Genomic DNA, 15,065 nt, shown 5'->3' on the forward strand with positions numbered 1-15,065 from the left:
TGCAATCACTTCAGCTCGTAGGGTCAGTGAGATCCAGGCCCTTTGCGCTCAAGAACCTTATACGGTTTTTCATTCTTCAAAAGTAGTAATGAGGACACATCCAACATTTGTACCTAAAGTCGTGTCAGACTTCCATGTGAACCAAACCATTTCATTACCGACTTTCTTCCAGAATCCGTCTACCCCTGCTGAGAGAACCCTACATTCTCTCGACGTTAAAAGGGTTTTAAAATTTTACTTGGATAGAACAAAATGCTTGCGCAAATCACAGCAGCTGTTTATTAACTATGGCCCAGTTAGAACAGGTTTAGCTACTTCCAAACAATCCTTATCCAGGTGGATTGTCTCATGTATCTTATTCTGTTATCAGTTAGCAAATAAATCCCTCGATGGCAGGCCAAAAGCCCATTCCACTAGGGGAAAGGCAGCGACTGCTGCTTTGATGAGAAATATTCCTTTGGCAGAAATATGCAAGGCGGCTACCTGGAAATCTGTCCATACCTTTACTAAGCATTACTGCCTTGATTCAGATGCTAGGGCAGATGCGCAGGTCGGACAGGCCTCTCTCAAGAATTTATTTGCGTAATTTATGGCTTCAGTATTGCTCTGTCTACTCCACCGCGGTTATTGGGATGGGCTTGCTAATCTATTCAGTGCTTATGACTATACATGGAAATCCCCTACGAGAGAAGGAATGGTTTCTTACCTGTAACTCCAGTTCTCTCGTAGGGGTATTTCCATGATAGTCATAAGCAACCCTCCCTCCTCCACAGTGGAGTTGACATAAGGATATCTGCAATAATGATAACGATGTTGTTAATATAAAGGATGTTCAGGTTTCTTCATGTCATATTACAAGCCTACAAAAAAGAACTGAGGCAACTGCCTTTTGCTGTGCATGATGGGATACAGGAAGACTTTCCTTTCTTAAAGGCACAGCTCTATTTACATCCTGTATAATGGCAGCCTATGGGCTACACTGCCCTGCATTGTTTCATTCTCATTTGGAAGTGTAAATAAAGTTTGAGAGTATGTTTTTTACTACATTTCTAGAATAAATGTGTGTTTAAAGGTGTATCTGTACTGCAGCTTCCTTACTTTCCAACCTCAGGAATGAACAATTTGTCCTGTGTAGCCTTTCACCTAGGCTGCACATTGATATTCTTAAGTAGCTTAACAGGCCTTTTTCAAGAAAGGCTAACATCTACACTTAAGAATACACTACAGACCAGTGCTCCGGGGTCCCCGCAGGTGTGCGGAACTATTCAGTGCTTATGACTATCATGGAAATACCCCTACGAGAGAACTGGAGTTACAGGTAAGAAACCATTCCTTCTCACCATACAGCAAGAGACTCCACTCCAGTTAGCCAAAAAAAGCAACACAAAGGAGTTTACTTTGTCAAGAAAACAAAGGGGCATACTGAAAATATTTCAGGGGCCCAAAAGTCAGCCTATACAGTATCATCAATACTAGACCTATGGCTTCTCAGCAAATTAATTCTCAAAGGAAAATTCAGGATGTTGGCTCTTAACCACATTTCGTCTCAGATAAAAAAAAAATTGATTGGCTCTGCTCCATGGATGTACAGGACACATACTTCTACTTTCATGTGCACTTCAACACAGGAAATACTTAAGATTCCTGTTGGGAAAGAATTAGTACCAATCCACAGTCCTTCCATTAGAACTAAAATCTACCGCAAACATTTTTTTTAATGTATGGCAGTAGTTGCAGCCCATCTACGGAGAAACAATATTTTGTTTATTCTTATCTAGCTGATTGGCTCATAAAAGTGGAAAGTCAGCCAAAATCAAAACAAGATTTGCAGTTCACAGTAAAACTATTGAAAGGTCTTAGACTCAATAGCAACATGCAAAAATTGATCAACAATCTAGTGCACAGCCTTACCTTCTTAGGATCACTAATAAAAATAAAGGCAGAAAGCGTGTATCCTTCAGAGGAGAGAGTTTCCTGTATCCAACAGAAATACTTCAACCTCAAACACAGCTGCAGCCCCACAGCTTGTCAGATTGTCTTCCTCCTAGAATCCTTGGCATCTAGCATCAATATAGTTGTGAATGCAGGACTATTTCTGATCCCTCTCCAACAGTGCCTGAAGGCCAATGGTCACAAAAGAAAGGCAGTTGGAAAGATAATATTCTTCTAACCATCCAAGCGAAACGGTCACTAACATGGTGGTGCAATCACCTGAACCTTCATGAACGGTGTTCCATTTCATAAGCTATCTCCAAAAACAGTAATAGTGACAGATGCCTTATCGACAGGTTGGGGAGCCCACCTCCATCACCTCACAGTCCAATGCTTTTGGTCCCTCACAGAAAAGACCACATCAACTTATTAGAACTTAAAGACCGTTCACCCTGCTCTTAAAGTTTTCCTGCCATCTCTCAAATCAATTAACATAATGATACAAACAGAATCCGCCACCACCATGCATTATACAAACAAACAAGGAGGAACAAGATGAGGACACCTATTCCTTCAATGGGAGCACTAGAGATTGTCTTGAGAGTCCATCAGACTCAGGGGTTCTATTCTATATTCCTCTTGGTATGGAAGAAAATGAGACAATGGAGGTCTATTTTAGACCTTGTAATCATCTATACTCATGAAAAAACAGAGCTTTTGGATGGTGACCCCATAAGAAGTCCTTGTGATGATTTAGGAAGGGGACTATGTTACCTCTCTGGATCTTCATGATGCGTATTTCAACATCCCCATCCATCAGAACCACAGAAAATACCTATACTTCTCCGTGGCAGGACAGCATTATCAATCCAAATTGCTCCCTTTTTGTGTGAAGACTTCACCTTAGCACCAGTTGCTTTCTCACTTTTATGACAGGGTGACAAAGTATTCCCATATTTGGATGACTGGCTTGTCGAGGCCCTGTCAAGGGAAGAGGCAAAGGGTTCTACAGCCACCTTTATCAACCTGTTTCGCAGACTATGCCTGGCAGTGAGCAACAAGAAATCTTCAATCGAACCAGTAACAAGGCTCCAGTTCTTGTGAGCTATTCTGGACATGCAGCAAGAAAAATCCTTTCCTTCAACAGAAAGCGCTCTGAAACCCCAGGCCATGGTGGCAAGCTTTTTTCTGCAGCAGTCCATAACAGTAAGCCTCTACAACCCTTTATGGACCTGATAGCCTACATAGGGTTAATAACCTTCTGCAAGCTCTGAATGAGACCCATGCGACAAGAGCTGATCAATCAGCGGCAGCAGATCTCAGCTCCTGTGATGACACAATCCAAGTGACAAGACTCAAGTGAACACTTCTGTGGTGGGACTGTTTTTCATCACATCTAAATGCAAGCCTCCCATTTAACCTTTATCAGACAGAATAGTAATGACAATGCATCAATGGATGATTGAGGAGCCCATATGTAAAAATTATCCACCAGAGTCCTCTGCTCTGACATGGAGAAAACGCTCTCCATCAATATCCTTGAGATACTGCCCATAAAGCTCAGCCGACAGTCATCCCTTTTGAGAATAGCGGGACAGGTAGTTCTCATCAAAACGGACAACACAACTTTGGTGTTTCACATCATAAAGCAGGGAGGAAAGAATATCTGCTCTTTATCTCTATCAAATGACCTGGACCACCAAATGTGCTGCTCTGGCGAACGGTAAAATTCCTAGCCCCAACAGACGCAAAGGAATATTGGCCATTGTGAAGGATTTCACCTCACTAGTGACCACCTCCAACTCAATTGTCCCCTCGCAGGACCTCTGGAATAATCTCTCCCAATTCTTCAGCAACAAAATCACCCCATTTACAGCAACTTGAACAGCAACCAGACCTGACAGACCTTGACAAACGCCTCCTGTTTTTATCCCAAAAACCAATGAAAACACATGGCCCGTCATCACACCAGAAGAAACTTCCACCACCATGAAGTCCATCCACTCATGCACCCCATTGGGCCTCTGCCCACCACTCATAATACAGAGGACTGCAACCCATATGCACCATGCTCATACCCATTCTGAATGCCTCCACCTCTTCTCCACCCGTTCCAGATGCTTGGTAACACACAACTGTCCTCCTATTGCTAAAGAATCCCTCTTCAGACCCTTCAATGCTCACCAATTACAGACCAATCTCCCTGCTGCCATTTCCGGTCCACAAGAAAATCATCAAGAGACACCTCATAGAATATCGCAATGATGAACAAATCCTCTGCACCACTCAGTCTGGTTTCAGACCCAACCACAGTACAGAAACTGTCCTCATCGTCACCACAAATGCCATCCGCATTACTATGGACAGAGGAGACATGGCAGCCCTCATCCTCCTGGACCTCTCAGCAGTATGTGACATGGTCTCCACCTCCTCCAAGGACACACATTCCTGTGGATGTGCTGCTTCTTTAGTGGAAAGATCCAGTCAGTCTGGCTGGTACCGTACACCTCAGACGCATGCAACCTCATCTGCAGAGTTGCAGATGCATCCTACCTGTGCCTGATGCTCTTGAACATAAATATGATTTTTCTAGCCAGTATCACCTGCTCTCACAACAGCAACATCCTCTCCTACAGTGATGACCCACAACTAATTCACTCTCTCACAGACAACACGCCTAGAACCCAAATCAAATTCAGTGCCTGCATGACTGAAATCACCCACTGGATAAAGACCAACTGTCTAAGGCTGAACACCATCAAGACCGATAACGTGATGTAAGAGCACTTTACTTTGGGATGCCACTTAACACCAACAGTGCTAGAAGCAATACCCTTCCCCACTTCTAATGCTAAGAACAAATTTGTCATCGACAGCAATTCAACATGACTGCACAAGTCAACTCTGTCACCGCTTCATACTTCCATATCTGAAAGATGTTGATGAAGATTTTCAAATGGCTCCCAATGAGCACCCGGAAAACCTTCACACATGCCCTGGTCACAAGTAAGCTAGACTACGGGAACACCCTCTATGCTGGGATGAACAAAAAACTCAATAGAAGACTGCATACCATGTAGAACTCGGGGGGGGTCAAAATCACTCTGTCTCCCACCCCGCACTTGTATCTTGCCGCATTTTGGGCATGGACTTCTTAGGGGATTTTCTGAGACTGTTGGTATTTTTCTCCCAGTTTTTTTGCTGACTCTTCGTGTGGCTCTAGGCAGTTTCCCACTGTACTGCGGTAGAAAAGTGCGCCTACCCATCCTACGCATACCAGGAAGGGATGTTTATGAGTGTGGTTGTAGGGCTGTACCCAGGAGTGGCCCTTAAAAAGATACACCACTAATCCAGGGCGGGTACAGCCCTGGCTAAAAGGGGGATGCTGCACTTAGTGTGCCACCCACTAGAAGAGTCTGTCAGCCATGTCTTAGGCCTGACAGTGCAGGGCTGAAGGGCCGCTTGTGCTCCTGTGCTCAGAGTGGCATCTCTCATGCCAGGGACAACCCTGAGCAGGCCTTACGCTTCCCCAGGGTAGGTACATCAAGGTGTACATGCCCTGGTAGGGAAGAACCCCCATGTGGTTTTTCCCTACCTAGTGGGTATTTTCTTGTAGTGGTCTTAGGGCCCTGGGCACTATTCCCCTGTGTGGACAGGGTGGAAGTGTGCGCGATCTTCCTCCAGATGTTAGGAAGTGGTGCTAACCAGCGGGTACAGGACATGCTGCAGCAGGCCAGTGTATGCCCACTTCACAATAGCGTTGTTACTATGTGCAAAGCCTGTCATTGCAGGCTCCTGCGTGTGCACTTGCAAAATGGTGTTCAATAAGGTACATTGTGTCCCAGTGGTGCACACTTGCACAATGGGGTTTTCATATATATTGAGCGTGGCCCAGCTGGCCAATATGTGCACACTTGCACAATGGTGTTTTCAAATAGACGGAGCCTGGCATCCTTTGCCAATGTGTGCACAATTGCATACACGCACTCACACACCCCCTCTACATACTCACACGCACACCTCCATTCACGCACACAACACCCCCCCCACCCCCTTCCCCTAACGGACGGTCAACTTACCTGGTCCGTTGATCCTCCGGGGGTGGACGGGATCCATGGGGGCTGCTCCGCCGCCAGCACCCCGTCAACAGAACACCGCCACGCCGAATCAGGGAACGTGATTCGGTGGGCGGTGTTCTATTGACGGGCGGTGGAGGTGGAGCAAACTCCATTTCCCCGCCGACCACCAGTATGGCTGCTGGCGGCTCTCCATCCGGAAAAGGACGGAGGGCTGCCAGCAGTAATAATTTGCCGAGCGGAAAACCGCCTCCACTGGCGGTCTTCAGCACGGCGGTCCCTCGGCGGTCTTGCAAAAAGACCGCCAAGGTTGTAATGACCACCTTAGTCCTTTGCCACCCGACTGGAGACCTGCGAGGGTGCGCTGTCCTACTCAGAGTCCTCCTTGTCCACAGGGGAAAGTCAGGGCACATCCTTTGGTGCAGCTAGCTGTGCTGGTCACATCCTCACTTCAGTCCCTGGCAGCACGCCGAAGTCTTTGATGATTTGGTCCCGGCGGCTCCTCCTAGCACATGGGGTTGCTGTGGTACATTCCGGATTTAATGTAGACTCCTCAGGTGCAATTGCCCACACCTCAGCGACCACTCCTAGCATAGGGGGTCGCCGCTCAGGCTTTCATTAGTCCTGGTATGCTGATCACACAACTCCTTCACCAACGGCCCCCTCAGGGATATGGGGTCATTGCAACAAGGCCAGGTGAGCTCGGCCCCCTCCACAATACTTTGATCCGTCAGCGGCAGTCCCTTCTTGGCATACAGGGGTTATCAAAAACTGTCTTGCACATGGGCTATGGCCTGATTAGTGCACAGCCAAATCCTCCGACCTCACACAAGGAGTGCTCACTGTAGGGCTCCCCACTGGAACTTGAGCCCTCCATTGTTCCCTTCTTCTTCACAGAGCGCACCATTCTTGACAAGCAGGCAGACGTTGGTGCTCCATGCTCCAGGGAAGATGGTCTTTGTTTCCCTGGATGATGTCCCCTCACCCAGCAGAGTGAATAGCAGGCTTGGCCCCCTCCCCCAAGTCCTGGTCACAGGTCTTGAAGAACTTCCCCTTCTCACACAGCTCATCTGTCTGCTTGGCAGATGACAGATTTTTGGGGCCTCAAATTACTCTTCTTATAGTCCTTTTACAGATACCAAATGTGATTTAGGGACTGGGACTTTGAAGTTTTATGTTGGGGTTCTGCTTCTCTTGAAGTGGACCTTTCTCCTTTTCATCTTCCTGACACAGCAGGCAAGACTCAGAAGCTGATTTTCCACAACACAGTTCATTAAAGTGGGCAGAGTTCACATCTGGATGTCAGCCTCAATATGTGCATCAAAAGGTTAATCCCAGTGCCCAACCCTGCTCTTTATGATTCTCTTATCAGCCCCAACTTCCTTCATGAATCAAAGAACAGACTTTTGAAATGTAAAGGGAGTCTCCTTTTCCTTTCAGTGTGTCCCCTCCCAGCTCACAGGGATGCAGCAGTAGACAAGCCTGTCTGGGGGGAGTTCCTCTCCTTTTCCTCTCCTCCTCATGCCTTCACTAGGCAGGCCTGGGCTTCCCGAAATGGAACAAAGGGTCCCTCATACAATGTACCATTGTGGGCACACTCGGTGTACATTCACACCACACTTTGGGTCCAGCACTGTTACCTCCATGCTTTGTACCCTTACATGTACACACTGCATTCAGTACACACACTCAGTCTGTGCGCACTGTTCAGCACTGAAGCTTTTCTATCTTTAACAGGGTGTGCTATTTACAAACACACACCTCCATTACATACATTCACTATTTGTACGATGCACACCACTTCACCCTTCATGTATTTGTACTTCGAGCAAGCACACACATACCCAGCACGTTTTCCCTGGGCATGCACTGCACACACTTCATCTCTTATATAATCTATCCCTCTCAGCCATACATACCCCAGCACAAGAACTAACCACACATGCACTGCACAGTAATGCTCGATTCTTGTACTGTACCCTTTCCAGGCACACAAAGAACAAATGCAGTCACTACTCCTGCACTGCGCAGAACTCCACATCTTACCTGATGTAGGCAAAGGGTGAGTTAAGCATACAGGTCCCATTCTTTACTACTGATCTCTACACGGTATGCTGTCACCACCATTCTTGTGCTGCTTAGCACCTGGTGAATGTGGTAGCCTTCCACCACTATGAGGGTAGTGCTTTGGGCGCCCCTTCTGGTCCATCAACACTGTAATCCATGAGACAGGGCTATGTCATGGCGCATTGATTGATCCATGTTTCTGCATTAGGGATCCAAACAACAGTACCGTTGGGCACTCAGGGCTAGATGGATTCATCAGCAGTGTCAAACGCAGAGACCAGTTTAAAATAATAGCAGTAGTAATACCTTCACATAGGACATCATCTGCACATCGTCTGACAAAGACCATTACCGACTCAGTGCCCAAAGGTGGTCTGAACCCCTCCTGATTGTAGATTTAGAGCTACGCTCAGTAAGCACATTAATATCTCCCCTTCCACCTAGAAAAGCAACTCTGTTTGTCATGTATCTTTACAATACGTAGTTTCCATCCCTTAAAAATACCCAAGTGTTCCCTAAATCCCGGCTATCTTTTGCACCTTTTCTATTCCTTGATCCTTAACTATACACGTGCTGGTTGTTTTTCTGTCTATGCATGATTAAACCCATCTGAGTATTATAAACGCTCCCAACAAAAGAATGAGATCTGGACAAATTGTATTTCCATTAGTTTCCACCTTTGCAGATGTAGACTGTATTTATATTTCACAGAGTTCTAAACGCAGTCCTGTATGTCGGTCTTTCCATTTTTTCTTTAACCTAATACACAGTCAAAATATCGGTAGATGTTTTTTTTACTTTACTTTCTCCATGTGTACGTTTTTACCAGAATTATAGTTACACCTGCTTGCCTCCTTCGGTAGTCATGTAAATACGTCAGTTGAAAGAGTTTCTGTAAAAAACACTTCTGTCAACATGACATTAATAGCAGATAATTCTCTTGTTTATTGCTCACAGTGGAAATCCTTTTGCTGATGATGCTCTCAGCAGTGTAATAGCACCTTGTAGAATTGATGTTTTACTTTATTTATTGCTAATGCTTCAATGAACAACAGGTTTTATTCTGAATGGCAAAGTAATGCAAGGAATTGCCATTCAATCATGAAAAGACAAGGTCCTACCACTAATCCATATAAGCACCCATTTCAGAGTTATCGAAATGAAGGAAGGAAGATGTCAATTTGTGGACACCTTCAGAAGATAGGATCTAAATATTGTTTTATAGGAACTAAATGAACATCTTGTTGTCCACATCTAATTTGTGGTGAATTCAATATAGTGTCATTTTTCGCATAGGAAGACCGTAGAACATGACAAATCACACCATCTGGGCACCAAAGTAAGATTTCCATGTGAAGTGCCACTATTGTTGGAAATAATTGATGGTATTAAAACTTTTCTACGCTTGCTTCTAATCCCAAAGATGTTGCAAGTGTTTGATTTATCCAATGTGAGATGATTTTTAAAGGTATTACATGGGCCACGCACACCAGCCATACAAATACTACATCTTTCTTCATTGTTCAACAGACTTTCAGGACTTTTAGTCCATCTCACTGCCAGTTTTCTGTTTCGTTCATTAAACGTTTCCTGCATGGTGCTAGACAGGCACATAAAAGGTACCCAATAAAATTGTACTTTTTAGTAGACACTTCTTGCTAATAACAAACTTTTTCAGATGAACAAATTCCATCAAGCATTCATTTTAAAATGGTGACTGGTTGTAGGAGAGTGAGAGCTGGAGAAAAAAAAGTTACTCTACTGGAAAAATTGTGCTGTACCATGGATGTGTCCTTTGAATTCACATGTTTCCGATCAGATCTCATTTTTTAAGCATGAGGTGTTGATGTGTATGTGAGAGAGAGAGAAACACTGGACCCAATTCAGAAAGGTAAACTTAGACTTTTGGTCTAAGTCTAAGTTTACACCTGTTCGGTATTCACAAAGGTAAGTTACAAGTAGTATCTTTCCCCCACCCTGAGTGCACTCTCCGCACCCAGATTGGAATCTCTGCATTTGGTCCAATCTCTGCCCCGAGTGCGGAAATTCCACCCTGAAAGTGCAGAGATTCCATCACGAGTGTGGACTTAAAGATGCTGCTCGTAACTTACCTTTGTGGATACCGAAAAGTCGTAAATTTAGACTTTTGGTGTAAACTAAGACCAGAAGTCTAAGTTTGCCTTTGTGAATAGGGCCCACTGTGTATAAACATGAGTGGGTCAAGTTATCGTTGCATGACTAACCATAACTGTCGAGTTTTACCTCTTTTCTTTTTAGTTTGGACCTTTGAACTTGTAAGAATTGTATACTAGAGTACACTATACATCCAATGCGTTATTTAATACACGTTTTCCAATTATTATTTTACATTTTATAGTGCTAAATATTGATTACTGTCTGCAATGCCCCATTGCCTTTGGTCAGGTCCTCTGTCCAGAAGGGCATAGGGCACATTTTATTGGTAGCTTTATGTGATGTCTTTTATTACACTTAGCTCACGATTTACTCGGTTTGTTAACCCTTAAGTTTCCTTTATTTAGGGAAAATCCAGAAAGAAGCGTCTCAAAACAAAGAAAGAAAGAAACTCCTGCTTTGTACATCTTGAAATGCCCAATGAAGAGATTACTGAAGAAATGCAGGTAAAAATTGTCTAGACCGGGATGTAGTGAGAATACCCTTCCCTGTCCATCAGTTCCATAATCGTGAGATTTAAGAACTGGATGTGGCTGATCACTGTCAGTATAGCTATTATGTCCTGCCAGTCTTTAAAACTGTTAGGCAATACTTGGAGGCCTATGAAAATGTAATGCTCCCGCAATTAACTAGTAACCATGATCCAGGTGTGTTCTGCAAGTGAGTTTTGAAAAACAAGAAAGCAGAACTAGTGAAAATGAAAATTTGTGAAAAAAATCCTCTTCTGTGTTTTGGTATATTCTCTTAGTTTTTCTGCATCGTAACGTGTTGCACAGTTGCAGTACAGTGCGCTTTCTAAATACAAAAGGGTTAAGTCGGCAGATATTGTCTCCATCCTTTAGAGAGGCTTATGCTGATCAGAGCATGATCCTGAAAATATAAATATGCATCCTGTAGAGGCCAGGCAGAAGGTTCAAACCCAGAAGAGGTAAAAGATGTGGGCTCCGGGGGCCTGAATAGGTAATGGTTAGTTCAGTATCAATAAAATATTTGGAATGCAGTGCCCCAGGCGTAGTCCCAAATAAAATAATCCAATACAAAAAATAAAATTGGAAGACTTCCAGTGAGGTTTTGTAACCTCAGAATGAACATACTGAGGTGGCAAGTGAAATGCAACACAGTTTATGTCAGTATTAGCACAGCTTTGACACTTCTATCACTTACTGCACTGGGTTATGAATGAGGCTAAGTGCGTGACTTCTCATCCAGAAAACGTAAGAGAAGGATTGACTGAAGTAGAAAACAGGAAAATATATGCTCAGTGAACACAGTGGCATCCTCTTAGGCATGACCAGCATAGCACATGTGAAGGTTTAGATGGAACATAGCAAGTAGAAGTTTGGTAAATGGCTGTAGTTAATGAGAAGACCACTGAAGATTCAGCAGTTTCAGTGTACACTATTATGGGTGTCATTCTGACCCTGGCGGCCGGTGGCCGCCAGGGCCACCGACCACGGGAGCACCGCCAACAGGCTGGCGGTGCTCCCACGAGCATTCTGACCGCGGCGGTTCAGCCGCGGTCAGAAGCGGCAAGTCGGCGGGCTCCCGCCGACTTACCGCTGCTCGGGGGAATCCTTCATGGCGGCGGAGCGCGCTCCGCCGCCATGAGGATTCTGACCCCCCCTACCGCCATCCTGTTCATGGCGGGAAAGCCGCCATGAACAGGATGGCGGTAGGGGGGGTCGCGGGGCCCCTGGGGGCCCCTGCCGTGCCCATGCCAATGGCATGGGCACGGCAGGGGCCCCCGTAAGAGGGCCCTGCAAAGTATTTCAGTGTCTGCCTTGCAGACACTGAAATACGCGACGGGTGCCACTGCACCCGTCGCACCTTCCCACTCCGCCGGCTCGATTACGAGCCGGCATCCTCGTGGGAAGGGAGTTTTTCCCTGGGCTGGCGGGCGGTCTTTTGGAGACCGCCCGCCAGCCCAGGGAAAAACTCATAATACCCTCCGCGGTCTTCTGACCGCGGAGCGGTATAATGGGGGCGGAATTCTGGCGGGCGGCCTCCGCCGCCCGCCAGAATCAGAATCACCCCCTATATGTTAAACAATGGCATTGATTCTGGAAGTGTGCACTTAATTCCACGAGGGTAACAGGTGTTCATTTTAAAGAAGGTTAACTATTTATGTTTTTTAACAAATTAGGATTCAATCTGTTTCAAAAAGCGACTGGGCTGCTTTTACCTTCCTCTGATTCATATTTTTTTAAAAGAAGAAAAGCTGGTAAGATGTGCAGGTGCCGCATGCTTATCCTTGCAATACTGTCACTCCAAAGCAGGCCGCAGCTCCTGAGACTCTAATACGGCGTCAGATAGCATTTACCTTATACCTTGGATCCAACAGGAACAAGATACCCTTGCGTCTGGAATCAAGGTAGAACAGTGAAAGGATATGTCTTTTAAATTTATTTGAATACTGTACTTTCTGTTCGATATATGAAGTGAATTTCTTCTGGAAACTGAACTACAAGATATGTGACCAATGTAATGCTTATTCGACTCCCTCTCTATCAATAGGATTGCTACCTCTGACTTCATACACATGTGCCTGCTGAAATAGTCATCTCTTCCCTTGTACACTCGAAAGAGCTGGAAATTAATTGAATATTTGTTACTGTTTTATATCCCCTAGCCTGACAACACATAACTAAACATCACTAATACCTTAGTGCCCATAATGCACATATATATAAATATTTACAAATGGGGTGTTGAGGAAAGAATTTCTATTGTTGATTCAAAGTTAATCTGTCAAAGATCCAAAAGCTCAGAAGTTCAGTTCTCTAAACAAGCTGAGTTCAAAGTCCACTTTCCAAATATGTTGACTTCCAGATACGTTTCTCTAATTTGATCATCCTCAGCAACTTACCAGGGGTTAGGTTCCCCAAACACAAACCACAAATCCATGAAGCAAGCATTCTGGCTGCAGCAAAATATCAACTTGATTGCTTTAGCAAGGATGCTGGGGAACATGAGGAAATGTATACCCAGTAATCCAAGATGGCTGACACCATCTGTAAAGAACATAAGAGTTCAGGAATTCTGAATCTTGTACTTCACAGGCAAGACACTATCACACAGTCAGCTCATCCTGCGTGCATAGTCATCTGCCTGGTGGTACCAGTATTCTTCTCTTGCCATCAGCTCTTCATTGATTACAGTAACCTCAACGCAAGCGGCTACTGAGCACCGGTACCCAGCACTTGCTAGAACATGAATCTCAGGTCCTGCTTTCTAATCCGGTTCCTGACGCACAGCACAGAGTGAGTTAGAATTAAGTAGATGTTGCTGCTCCAGGAGAAATGATTCAGAAACACTGAGCTTTGCCCTTTACACCTTTTCACTTCGGAAAAAAAATATTTTAAACCACATTCTTTCTTCATTTGACATATTTTGGTGTTAACTTATAATTAAAATCTCTGTGTGGGCATAAGATGTATTAAACTAGCTTTTTCAATATACTTCATGTATTCAGTCAGCTGCACTTTTAGCCACCATTCCATCTCCACTTGTCAAAATTCTGTGAAACGGTTAAAAGGCTAAAGTAAGAGGCCCTGTTTGTTGTATTGTCTGCATTCCTGAAAACCACATCATAGCACATACCCCATTTGCCATATAGGAGGCTTAAAGTCGGGGAAGGATTTTGCATGCAGCCAAGACTCCTGAGGAAGTACTCCCTCCCTCTAGCCTAGGATACTAGCACAGCAGACTGGCCATGTCGGGGTTTCTAACATAGCCTTGGGTGCCTTGCTAAAATACGTAATGACATCTGTAACATACTTTGTCATCTTTTGTCATTAAGGTCACAATGTCTTTTTTTAAACACATTTTATAGCTCAACCAGTAGAATAATGTCCGGCATCACATCTACATCTAGTCCCTCTACATCTACATCTTATCCATCAAGTTCCTGTAATAATTAGTGTGTTCCAAAAAGGATTTCACTTGTGTCTGGGTGGTGGGCACCTCTCAATCCCACTAAGACTGAATCTCAACATTCAACAGGCATATCTTCCTGTTACTCACCTGGTGCCTAGAGTAGCCTAAAATAGAACGGCCCCACCTGACTCTTGATTGCCTTGATGCTCATTTTCGCCCTCTGTATCCTGACCCACACAACCTTTCTAGGTGCTTCAAGTGGTCGTCCCATGAACTGCTAGCCTCTACACAGTCATCCAGATAGGTCACACAGAACTCCTTTAGCCCTGATAAAATATTGTTCTCCAGGCCATGCAAACTGGCAGGAGCTTTCTTCAACCCAAAGGCCAAAACTCTAAACTTGAATAGTCTCTGCAGCTTAGAAATTGCAATCTTCTACTTGGCAGTAGGCGCTAAAGCAATTTGCCTGTAGGTCAATTATTTGAAAATGTTCCAGGTATTTTGCGGGATCCAGACAACTCACAAGCTCATCATTTTCGGGAAATCTGGTGTGTATCTCTGTAAGGGCCTGATTTAGAACTCGGCAGACAGTTTACTCTGCCACAACGGTGACGGATATCTTGTCTGCTGAAATCTAAATCCCATTGGATGGAATTTGATTTTGATTTGGTGGACGGGATATCCATCATCTTAGTCATGGTGTAACCCGCCTGCGAGTTCTAAACCAGGCCCTTAGTTGCTTAGGGCATGATTTAGATTTTGGCGGACGGGTTACTCCATCACAACGGTGACGGATATCCCGTCCGCGAAATATAAATCTTATTATTTCTTACAGAATTTATATTTCGGTTACCTGGAGATCACCACACTGGTCAAAGCCAGTTTGCTATTGAGCTCTGTCTCTGGGGGCATGGGCAGCGT

The 15,065-nt window shown here is 44.7% G+C and overlaps 1 protein-coding gene across 2 annotated transcripts in view; it reads left to right on the forward strand.

Moving 5' to 3' along the window:
- Positions 1–15,065, forward strand: part of AGBL3 (AGBL carboxypeptidase 3) — a 480,467-nt gene that overhangs the window by 278,600 nt on the left and 186,802 nt on the right. For both annotated transcript variants that reach the window (XM_069227938.1, XM_069227936.1), the window contains exon 13: positions 10,616–10,714. In XM_069227938.1, the coding sequence (XP_069084039.1) occupies positions 10,616–10,714 (99 nt within the window). The remainder of the gene's footprint in view (positions 1–10,615; positions 10,715–15,065) is intronic.

The sequence above is a fragment of the Pleurodeles waltl genome, chromosome 4_1 (genome assembly GCF_031143425.1).
Source record: "Pleurodeles waltl isolate 20211129_DDA chromosome 4_1, aPleWal1.hap1.20221129, whole genome shotgun sequence".
NCBI lineage: Eukaryota > Metazoa > Chordata > Amphibia > Caudata > Salamandridae > Pleurodeles > Pleurodeles waltl.